Source organism: Staurois parvus, unplaced genomic scaffold, assembly GCF_062004578.1.
Source record: "Staurois parvus isolate SC_StPar_1 unplaced genomic scaffold, SC_StPar_1.0 ptg001220l, whole genome shotgun sequence".
Classification (NCBI taxonomy): domain Eukaryota; kingdom Metazoa; phylum Chordata; class Amphibia; order Anura; family Ranidae; genus Staurois; species Staurois parvus.
In genome coordinates this window covers 384,671-396,629 of record NW_028319016.1, presented here as the reverse complement: position 1 = coordinate 396,629, position 11,959 = coordinate 384,671, and the positions used below count along the sequence as shown (strand labels likewise).

At 45.5% G+C, this 11,959-nt stretch overlaps 1 protein-coding gene across 1 annotated transcript; it reads left to right on the top strand.

The window, feature by feature from the left end:
• Nucleotides 1-380: 380 nt before the first annotated feature.
• On the top strand, nt 381-2,093 carry LOC149438089 (olfactory receptor 6C1-like). The gene is made up of 2 exons (XM_089660255.1): nt 381-1,183; nt 1,979-2,093. Exons 1-2 carry the CDS (start codon nt 381-383, stop codon nt 2,091-2,093), a joined length of 918 nt encoding a protein of 305 aa, XP_089516381.1.
• The last annotated feature ends 9,866 nt before the right edge of the window (nt 2,094-11,959 follow it).

Genomic DNA, 11,959 nt, shown 5'->3' with positions numbered 1-11,959 from the left:
TTGGCCTAGGCTAGAAACCAGGAAGCAGCTGAAGAAATATAATACATCTTTCCATCTATTTAATAAGGCTTGCAGCAAAAGGATTACAAATAGTTCATGTAGATTGAGAGAGTTTAGTTCTGCTTTAAGGTTGCAACAGCATGGGATCATCTCTTTCTACTCTCCTCCTGCCAGCATGCTCCTTGTTAGCCAATGTTTATGAAGCAGAGCTTTGGCTTTGACTACGGATCATCCCTCTTCCAGTTTGAGTTCTCCTGTGCAGGGGAATACTAGAGGCTGATATCGGCACTTACATTACTTGCATTTGAAAATACTTTTTGTTATAATAAACACATAACTCCATTAATTGGTGTCCTTTTTATATCTGTCTGGTATAAAACATGAAGGATCATAACCAGATAATGGTGACCTTCTTCATTCTTAGAGGGATTTCCGATGTTCCTGACTTGCAGGTTGTGATTTTCCTTTTGGTCCTTCTCATTTATCATATCACCCTTGGAGGTAATGTGATCATTCTTCTGCTGGTTTGCCTGGATTCTCAGCTCCACACTCCCATGTACTTCTTCCTGTGTAACCTGTCCATTCTCAACATATCTTCTACCACTATTACACAACATAAGATCCTTGACATCTTTGTGACAGGGGACAATGCGGTGTCATTCGTTAAGTGCATGGCCCAGGTATACGTCTTCACATGGTTATGTGGCAATGAGTTGGTATTGCTTACGGCCATGAGTTATGATCGTTACATTGCCATCTGCAACCCTTTGCATTATTCAACGGTCATGAATAGTAGAGTCTGTACTGGTTTGGCCATATTTTGCTGGTCATTTAGTCTTCTGCAGATTCTTCCTGCCATGATCATACTAACGGGTTTTACTTGCTATACTTCCAACATTATTGACCACTTCTTCTGCGAAATTTTGGGCCTGATGAAACTTTCCTGTAGTGACACATTTATGTTGCAAATGTTGATGTTCACAGAGGGGGTTTTACTCTCAACCTTCACCCCTTTTCTGCTCACTTTCATCTCCTACTCATTCATCATTGCCACTATAATGAGGATCAAGACTAATAAGGGGAGATCTAAAGCCTTCTACACTTGTTCATCTCACCTAACTGTTGTTGCTCTTCAGTATACAAGTATTGCTTGTCAATATTTGACTCCGAGTGGCACCTTCCAGTCTGGTAAATTGTTGTCTATGTGCAATTCAGCCGTAGTCCCCATGCTCAATCCATTCATATACAGCTTGAAATCGGCTTTGCAACGAAAGTTTAAATTTCTTGCAAAGAGTTGTTAAAAGGAAAGAAGGGCATTTGGTTGGAAGGACATAAATATATATATTGTATGTGGAGATTTAAATTTTATTTATTTCAGATAATTATATAGCACCATGAATTTACAAAGTGCTTTACATATATTTATTGTACATTCACATCAGACTCTAACCCTCAAGGGGTGTACAATCTAAGCTTCCTAACTTAGTTCATACATACACATACTAGGAACAATTTACACAGGATCCAGTTAACCTGCCAGCATGTCTTTTGGAGTGTGGGGAGGAAGCCAGAGTACCCAGAGGAAACCCATGCTGGCACAGGGAGGGCAAGCAAACTCCAGGCAGGTGGTGCTGTGGCCAGGATACATACCCACAACCCTAATACTGCCAAGTGGTAGTGCTAACCACTGAGCCACTTTGTTACCCTTCCTTCTACACTTGTTCCTCACACCTAACCATTGTCCCTCTTCATTACCAGGGGCAGACTGACCATTTGGAAACTCTGGCACTGCCTGAGGGCCCGGGGTCAGTAGGGGGCCCCATGAGATGCCCCTGGTACCTTTTTTTTTTTATAGGCTTTTTTGAGTTTGGGCAAGGACACAGGGGCCCCATGATCCCCTATTGCCCGGATGCCCCATGAGTTGTCAGTCCGCCCATGTTCATTACACAACTATTGATTGTTGATACTTGACTATGAGTGGTACTTTCAAGTCCTTTAAATTTTTGTCTGTGTTCAGTTCCACTGTGATCCCCTTGGTCAATCCATTCATATACAGCTTGAGAAACAGAGATGTAAAATTGGCTTTGGAATGAAAATTAAACTATCTTGCAACAGTTGTTAAGGAATGTAGCCCATTTGGTTGGAAGGACATTAATATACACTCACTGACCCCTTTATTAGGTGCACCTTGCTAGTACCAAGAAAATCTCCCCCACACCATTACACCACCACCACCAGCCTGAACCATTTTGTTGTTTATGCCAAATTCCTACCATCTGAATGTCGCAGCAACCAGTCTGCCTATTCACCGCTGACATCAAGCAGGGGCGGACTGACAACTCATGGAGCCCCCGGGCAATAGGGGATCATGGGGCCCCTGTGTCCTTGCCCAAACACAAAAAAGCCTATGAAAAAGGTACCAGGGGCATCTCATGGGGCCCCCTACTGACCCTGGGCCCTTGGGCAGTGCCCAAGTTTCCAAATCGTCAGTCCGCCCCTGTCACCAAGGCATGTTCATCCACACAACTGCTGCTCACTGCATATTTTCTTTTTTTCGGGCCATTCTCTGTAAACCCTAGAGATGGTTGTGCATGGAAATCCCAGTAGATCATCACTTTTGAAATACTCAGAGCAGCCCGTCTGGCACCAACAACCATGCCACCTTCAAAGTTACCTAAATCTCCTTTCTTCCCCATTCTGATGCTCGGTTTGAACTTCAGCAAGTCGTCTTCAACATGTCTAGATGCCTAAATGCATTGAGTTGCTGCCATGTGATTGGCTTATTAGCAATTTGTTACCAAACAATTGAACAGGTGGACCTAATAAAGAGGCCGGTGAGTGTATGTACAGTATAGAATGGGTAGATCTAAAGCCTTCTACTCTTGTTCCTCACATCTAACCCCTGTTGCTCTCCAATGTACAACTATTGCTTTTCACTACCTGACTCCAAGGCCCTGATTCACTATTGGGCGTGGGCGCATATTTATGGGCTTAAGCCCAATTTTCATGGGCGTCCGTCCATTTTTTACCCTGCAACCTAATTCACTATTGACCAGAGCCCATAAGCAGACGCCCAATCTAATTCACAAAAAGACACACGCCCGGAATCAGACTCACAAAAGCAGACTTGCTAAGAAGCACGTCTAACACCATGAAAAATCACTGTAGAGACATGTTCACTTAGAAATTTGCTTTGCCAAATATCAGGACTTCACTTTAAACAATATCTGCTATTTCCAAAAAAATTAAGAATGTATTAAAAATATTTTTTTTCAAGGAAATCGACACAGTAAAAATCTAGATGCCCGTGCAGTGTCTTTGGCAGATAGAACTGAGCATGTGCAGAACACCTTTTAGACCTCTGCCATGGGCGTTTGCTTTTTAGCCACTGACTAATAGTGAATCTGATTGTGGATTCCTCTGACAGCCGGCACTCGGTCGCGACTACTGTGTTTAATAAACAGCACTCGGCATATCTTCATGTATTCTAATTAGATTTCCTTAGTTCTAGTGATTCTATTTTTGTTTCTTATCCTTTATAATTATTTCTGTTATGATTTTACTTATTTTGAAGGTCTAGATAATATTTATTTTGAAAGCTGAATGTAAAAATAAAGGTCCGCAATAAAAAAAAAAAAAAAAAACAGCGTGGGTCCCCCCTCTCATCCATACCAAGCCCTTCAGGTCTGGTATGGATATTAAGGGGGAACTCCATGCTGAAATTTTAAAAAAAAACAGCGTGGGTCCCCCTCAATATCCATACCAGACCTTTATCCAAGCATGCAGCCCGGCAGGTCAGGAAAGGGGGGGGGGGGGACGAGCGAGCGCCCCCCCCCCTCCTGAACCATACCAGGCCACATGCCCTCAACATGGGGGGGGTGCTTTGGGGCAGGGGGGCTCCCCCCCCCAAAGCACCTTGTCCCCATGTTGATGAGGACAAGGGCCTCTTCCCCACAACCCTGGCCGGTGGTTGTGGGGGTCTGTGGGCGGCGGGCTTATCAGAATCTTGAAGCCCCCTTTAACAAGGGGGCCCCAAGATCCCGGCCCCCCCCTACGTGAATGATTCTGCGGTACATGGTCCGCAGACTCATTCACAAAAAAACTAAGTGTGGTGTAAAAAAAACACAGTACAGGGTCTTTGACAAGTCCTTTATTAAAACAATGTCCCCCGAAGTAGATCCAACGTCAATCGCGGCGGCGGCGACCCGAAAAAAGGAAAAAAAAAAAGTTCCGCTCCCGTCCGAGGTTTCCAGCCTTGTGAAGAAAAGCCTAGCTGACATTTCTTATATAGGTATGGGCGGGGCCAGCCGGGGACATCATCCCAGTGACCCGCCCCATGTCACATGCTTGCTGTTCCCGGCTGGCCCCGCCCCATACCTATATAAGAAATGTCAGCTAGGCTTTTCTTCACAAGGCTGGAAGCTTCGGACGGGAGCGGAACCTTTTCTTTTTTTTTTCCTTTTTTCGGGTCGCCGCCGCCGCCGCGATTGACGTTGGATCTACTTCGGGGGACATTGTTTTAATAAAGGACTTGTCAAAGACCCTGTACTGTGTTTTTTTTTTTTACACCACACTTAGTTTTTTTGTGAATGAGTCTGCGGGACCGTGTACCGCAGAATCCTTCACGTGGGGGGGGGGGGCCGGGATCTGGGGGCCCCCTTGTTAAAGGGGGCTTCCAGATTCTGATATGCCCCCCGCCCGCAGACCCCCACAACCACCGGCAAGGGTTGTGGGGAGGAGGCCCTTGTCCTCATCAACATGGGGACAAGGTGCTTTGGGGGGGGGAGCCCCCCCTGCCCCAAAGCACCCCCCCCCATGTTGAGGGCATGTGGCCTGGTATGGTTCAGGAGGGGGGGGGCGCTCGCTCGTCCCCCCCCTTTCCTGACCTGCCGGGCTTCATGCTTGGATAAGGGTCTGGTATGGATATTGAGGGGGACCCACGCTGTTTTTATTTTTAATTTCAGCGTGGAGTTCCCCCTTAATATCCATACCAGATCCGAAAGGCTTGGTACAGATGGGAGGGGGGACCCCACGCCAGTTATTTAAAAAACAGTTTCTAATTCCCCGCAATACTTTGACATTCAACTGTCAGTGGGGAACTCCGCCGACAGCTGAAACATGAGCGCTGCATTGGTTTTCACTACTAAAACGCCGCATGAGTTGATAACATAACTCATGCGGGATTGTAGGAGCGACAGCCATGTGTTAATGTTTCAGCTGTCAGCGGGGTTCCCCACTGACAGCTGAATGTAAAATAATTTCCTTTATAGCATAAATAATAAAAAAAAAAGCGTGGGGTCCCCCCTCCCATCTGTACCAAGCCCTTCGGATCTGGTATGGATATTAAGGGGGAACTCCACGTCGAAATTTAAAAAAAAAAACAGCGTGGGTCCCCTCAATATCCATACCAGACCCTTATCCGAGCATGCAGCCCGGCAGGTCAGGGAAGGGGGGGGGCCGAGCGAGCACCCCCCCCCCTCCTGAACCATACCAGGCCACATGCCCTCAACATGGGGGGGGTGCTTTGGGGCAGGGGGGGCTCCCCCCTCAAAGCACCTTGTCCCCATGTTGATGAGGACAAGGGCCTCTTCCCCACAACCCTGGCCGGTGGTTGTGGGGGTCTGCGGGCAGGGGGCTTATCAGAATCTGGAAGCCCCCTTTAGCAAGGGGGCCCCCAGATCCCGCCCCCCCCCCCTACGTGAATGAGTCTGCGGTACACGGTCCGCAGACTCATTCACAAAAAAATGAAGTGTGGTGTAAAAAAACACAGTACAGGGTCTTTGACAAGTCCTTTATTAAAACAATGTCCCCCGAAGTAGATCCAACGTCAATCACGGCGGCGGCGGCAGGGACCCGAAAAAAGAAAAAAAAAAAAAGTTCCGCTCCAGTCCGAGGCTTCCAGCCTTGTGAAGAAGAGGCTAGCTGACATTTCTTATATAGGTATGGGGCGGGGCCAGCCAGGCACATCATCCCCGCCCCTTACCTATTTGAGAAATGTCACCCTGTCTCTCCACTGAGGCTAACTAGCTGAATGCAGGAGACAGTCTGACATTTCTTATATAGCTATGGGGCGGGGCCAGCCGGGAACAGCAAGCATGTGACATGGGGCGGGTCACTCAGATGATGTCCCCGGCTGGCCCCGCCCCATACCTATATAAGAAATGTCAGCTAGCCTCTTCTTCACAAGGCTGGAAGCCTCCGACGGGAGCGGAACTTTTTTTTTTTTTCTTCGGGTCCCTGCCGCCGCGATTGACGTTGGATCTACTTCGGGGGACATTGTTTTAATAAAGGACTTGTCAAAGACCCTGTACTGTGTTTTTTTTACACCACACTTAGTTTTTTTGTGAATGAGTCTGCGGACCGTGTACCGCAGACTCATTCACGTAGGGGGGGGGGGCGGGATCTGGGGGCCCCTTGTTAAAGGGGGCTTCTAGATTCTGATAAGCCCCCCGCCCGCAGACCCCCACAACCACTGGCCAGGGTTGTGGGGAAGAGGCCCTTGTCCTCATCAACATGGGGACAAGGTGCTTTGGGGGGGAGCCCCCCCTGCCCCAAAGCACCCCCCCCATGTTGAGGGCATGTGGCCTGGTATGGTTCAGGAGGGGGGGCGCTCGCTCGTCCCCCCCCTTTCCTGACCTGCCGGGCTTCATGCTTGGATAAGGGTCTGGTATGGATATTGAGGGGGACCCACGCTGTTTTTTTTTTTAAATTCCAGCGTGGAGTTCCCCCTTAATATCCATACCAGATCCGAAGGGCTTGGTACAGATGGGAGGGGGGACCCCACGCTTTTTTTTTTATTATTTATGCAATAAAGGGAATTATTTTACATTCAGCTGTCAGTGGGGAACCCCGCTGACAGCTGAAACATTAACTCATGGCTGTCGCTCCTACAATCCCGCATGAGTTATGTTATCAACTCATGCAGCATTTTAGTAGTGAAAACCAATGCAGCGCTCATGTTTCAGCTGTCGGCGGAGTTCCCCACTGACAGTTGAATGTCAAAGTATTGCAGTGATTTATAAACAGTTCTTTAAATAACTGGCGTGGGGTCCCCCCTCCCATCCATACTAAGCCCTTCGGGTCTCGTATGGATGTTAAGGGGTAACTCCACGCTGAAATTAAATAAAAAACAGCATGGGGTACCCCCCAAAATCCATAACACATACTTATCCAAGCATGCAGCCCGGCAGGTCAGGAAAGGGGGGGGGGGGGGACGAGCGAGCGCCTCCCCCCCTCCTGAACCATACCAGGCCACATGCCCATACCAAATTATTCAAACATTTGTAAACAGATCAATTAACTGAAATGGTTTGACATTTGTACCCCAAATATGACGTTCCCTGAGGCATTGGTAAACCGAGGTACGCCTGTATTAGTATTGCAATCCTTTGTATTGGGATACATAGAACCAACATACATCTGAATTGGCAACATAGCACAACATTTGTGTCACATTGGAGATATCTGGCTAGTTATACTGACCATGCCCAGGGACCTAGGATTGATTCACAGCACAGAAATACAGGCTGGGTTAGCAATGTAGCTCTGTGGATTAGTGGTTAGTACTACTGCCTCATAACTCTAGAGTTGTCGGTTTGAATCCCAACCACGGCAAGGAAGTAGTATGATCTCCGTGTGTGGCTGTCTTCACATACATGTTCTGGCAACATCTTTGCTTTCTGTCTAAATGATCCCTAAAATGTGAATTAGAATGAGGCCTTGTCTGTTGAAACACCTTCAAAGCTGCACCTTATGTGAATGTCATACAATGGTATAAGATAAGGGCCTGAATCACTAATAGATTTGATAATGATGGTTTACACTCCACCCACTTTTGTGAAGGATTTGGCAAGCAAAGAGCTGACAGAGAGAGAGAAGAGTGAGACGAAGAAGAGTGAGCGAGAGATACATATGAAGAGTGATAAAGAGAGACATTCAGAAGAGTGAGCGAGAGAGAAGAGCGAGCCAGTGAGACAAAGAAGAGTGAGCGAGAGATACATACTGAAGAGTGATAAAGAGAGACATTCAGAAGAGTGAACGAGAGAGAAAAGACTTGGTTGGTGAATCCACACATCAAACTTGTCACAAATCCTGGCGTGCATTTTTCCCCCAAATGCATAGCAGACCCTTATCCCAGCAGGCAGGTACCGCACGCCTTCAAAGATTTATTTCCTTTGTTGATTTTCCTGCTTCGCTCACACTATATGCAATTGAAAATTACTCTTTAAGTTGCCAATTTTACTGTGATTTCTAGAGAATTACTAACTAGTTGTGTTTTCAATTGTGTGTAGCATTGCGATTTCTATTTGAGTCTAGATGTTAAATTGCTAATAAATTGCCACAATTCTCAAATACCTTTGAACTCTCGCTGCAACAAATGGTGTATGTTAATACACTCACATTCATTATATCCAATATCAGGTACGATGTCAATGCACAAATCGCACCTGAAATTGCACACCCTGGATGTGACTTGTCATGTGATTGGCATGGCCAGCAGCTTGCTCTTTGCATGGCAAATTGCACACAATGTTACTGGGGGCTAACACCACTGTCACATCTAATCCGATGCGGCAATTGTCCAACTTACAGTGAAGTTGCACGAGTTCACAATCCAATTGGATGTGAACAGAGCCTACAGTGGCCAATAGGGTGCGACTTGGTCTACGATTTGCAAGTCGCCTGTCATGCCAATTGCATGGCAATCGCAAACAATGTTACTGGGGGCTACCCGGTCACATTAAAGCAGATTTCTAAGTGGTGTTATTGACACCACAGTCACATCATGTGACTTGCATAGAAGTTGCATGATTTCAAAGTCGGGGTACATGGTGATTTCAAGTGCAATTTGCAAGACATTCGACATCGATCTCTCAGCAAATTGCATGAAAAGTAGTGTATTCATTACTCTATTATTACTTGCGGCTCCTACCAAGTTTGAACCACAACAATATGAACGCTCCAATAGCGTGCACATTGAGTGGGACTTGGCATGTGATTTGCACAACATGCAAGTTGTAAATCGTCTGCAAAGTCGCACCCTATTGTCTGCTATTAGACCGACCACATGGGTGCGTTTCAAACACTGATTTCTATAGTAGTACATGTACTACTTTAGTGGCAATTTGCATAGAGATCTGTGTCAGATGTCTTGAAAATTGCATTGAAATGGTCAACTTTACTGTAAGTTGCATGATTTGTAAATCAGCTTTGCCCAGAGTGTAATGTTTGGTGATGTTTGATTTCTGGAGTGTTTTACCAATTGATGGGAAATTCACCATACTAGTCAAATCGATTTGTCATTTTCAGTATTGCATACAAGATGTGGTCATGTGACTGTCTTAACTCATGCGAGAATCTGGAGGGAATTGTGACCATAGTAGCAATAACGGTTCCAATTGGGGTTCCCTTTCACATCCCTGCTCAATGTTCTGTTGTATGCTGCACACGTACATTTCACTGTATATTTATTTCTGATTTGTGGGGCCTGTATACCAAGGGTTAATGCAGGTAGGAAGCGGATTCATCAGGTGAAAACACTTTCACTGACCAAATTAAGGTCAGTGGTGGGTGTGGCTTCATTGGGGGTGGGGCCTTGTTTGGAGTGCTCCAAATACAACCTAGCTTATATAAAGACGTGCAGTAGGGAGTGATTTGGCCTGTTACTAGGCCGGGTGGTTTGTGACTAAGTCCTTGCTTGTAGTGGTTTGGGGGAGGAAGAGATTTTGTGCTGAATTGCCCCAGACACCACTCAGGCTGTGTTTGGAAGTGGGCTGGAAATGTTTGCATATTTTTGGCCTTGTAAAGTGTTTGTGTGTTATTGCACAATGATTGTGTTTTTTCTTTGCATTGAAAGCCTCACACATGTCAATCGTTTTGTTTAAAATCTGCTCTTGTTTTAATTTTGCTTGCTTATTTAGACTCCAATGCATTTTTCTTACAAACCTGCTGACAAATGTATGTGTAGGGGATTTGTAGAGGTGGGAGGGGATTTGTAGAGGTGGGAGGGGTTTTTCACATGCTTTGTTTTCTTGATATTTTGATCTGTAGACTTTTTTTGTGAATGGATCTTCATACTAAGTGATTGTGTAAGTAAACCTTATGTGCACGAAAATGTTACTTGATTCATCTTCCCCTTTGTTTCCTGCTATAACCTGAGCACACACAGTTCACTAGAAGTATCTTTAGATTGTAAGCTCTTATGAGCAGGAGTGTTTTATTTTTGCCACATCAATCCTATTTTTGTGACTCACCAAGATATTGACTGTACCTACTTGTTCCTGCTGACCAAATAAATGAAGATATATTTGATCAATAAATGTTTGACCGATGTTTTTGTGTTTATTTTATGTTCAATATATGAACAACCTTAATAGTTACTTTGTATACTTAATATAATCTGCTCAAATGCAGCTTGTAAGAGCGTGAATATGCAAGTGGGTGCAAACTGGCTTTTTCAAAACCAAACAAAAAAATAAAAAAATAAAAAACCTGCTTGCACCACAATATTGTTATGTATAATGAATATGTCACAGTCACTGTGCAGCCAGCTACAGGTTTTCTACAATTTGATTTACAGTAATAAAATAGTCCCCACTGTATGTTGATTTTTGGCCTTTGGCAACAAATATATATTAGCCAAGGTTTAAAAAAAAAAAATCACTAAGAAACACATTCGCGAAAGCTATCATAGCCGTGCATAGAAATGAGCGATCGTGCATAGATATGCGCGATCGTGCACAAATAAACGCCCAACAGGTGTCCCCCATGGCGCACGAGCAGCTATCCTCCCGGAAGTCCGTCATTTGGTGCGGGCGCACCCGGAAGTGGTTGTGGGGAGTGTAAGTGGATGACAAGTGGTTGGAGGTTTTGTGTTGGTTGAAAATTTTGATAACTTTATTGGCATTTGGACATGGCGAGAGCTCAGTTCTCAACTGAGGAGATGATCCTTATATGTAAAGTAAGTGTGGCCATTGCAAATATGTTTATAACATGTGAGGGACAGGTAATTGCAATTTTGTGGGTGGGGCCTAGCAGAATCTCACTTGGTGCACATGCTACTTATCTGCACATTAGCTCCTGGGTATTGATGGGTCAATGATATTAACCACTTGCCTACTGGGTACTCCTACCCCCTTCCTGTCCTGGCCAATTTTCATCTTTCTGCACTGTTACCCTTTGAATGACAATTGTGCGGTCATGCCACATTGTATCCATCTTAAATTTGTATCAGTTTTTTCAGACAAATAGAGCTTTCTTTGGGTGGTATTGACTTGCTGCTGTGAGTTTTACTTTTTGCTCGATAAACCACAAAATAGCTCATAATGAATAAAAGTCTGTTTATATTATAACATTTGGTAAACTGGTAATTTAGCAACACTGATGTGCGTTGATGAGGCAGCACTGGTGGGTGGCACTGCTGGCCACAGGTGGGCGGAACTGTTGGGTGGCACTGGTGGGCACTGATCATCGGGGCCGACCCCTGCTTTGATAACTGCTGGTTCTCGGCAGTACTTTCCACACATTCTGACAGCGTGATGAAAGTGCAGCCAAGACCCGGCAAATGCATTTCCCGGTGATCAGCGTGTCATTGGACATGGCTGATCACATGGTAAAAAGCCGCTGTGATTGGTCTTTACCACATCACGTGATCAGCTGTGTCCTTAGGACACAGCAATCACGGAGAGCGCGTTCTGCCAGGATGTCATATGACACCCTCCCAGAGCTGCCTGGATGCAGTGTAGCGTTATTCGGCTATCTGCGGTCGCCAAATAGGTAACCAGCTAGGCCTTCATGGCTAATCTTTGAATATCTGGACATGTATACTGCGTATAATGCATTACATTCTACAATGTGTTGGTGTACATGGTATTACAGTGTGCAATGCGTTGCTGGATTCTGCATGACAGTGGACAGCGTATCACAGTGTGCAATGCGTAGCTCCAGCCTGCATGACAGT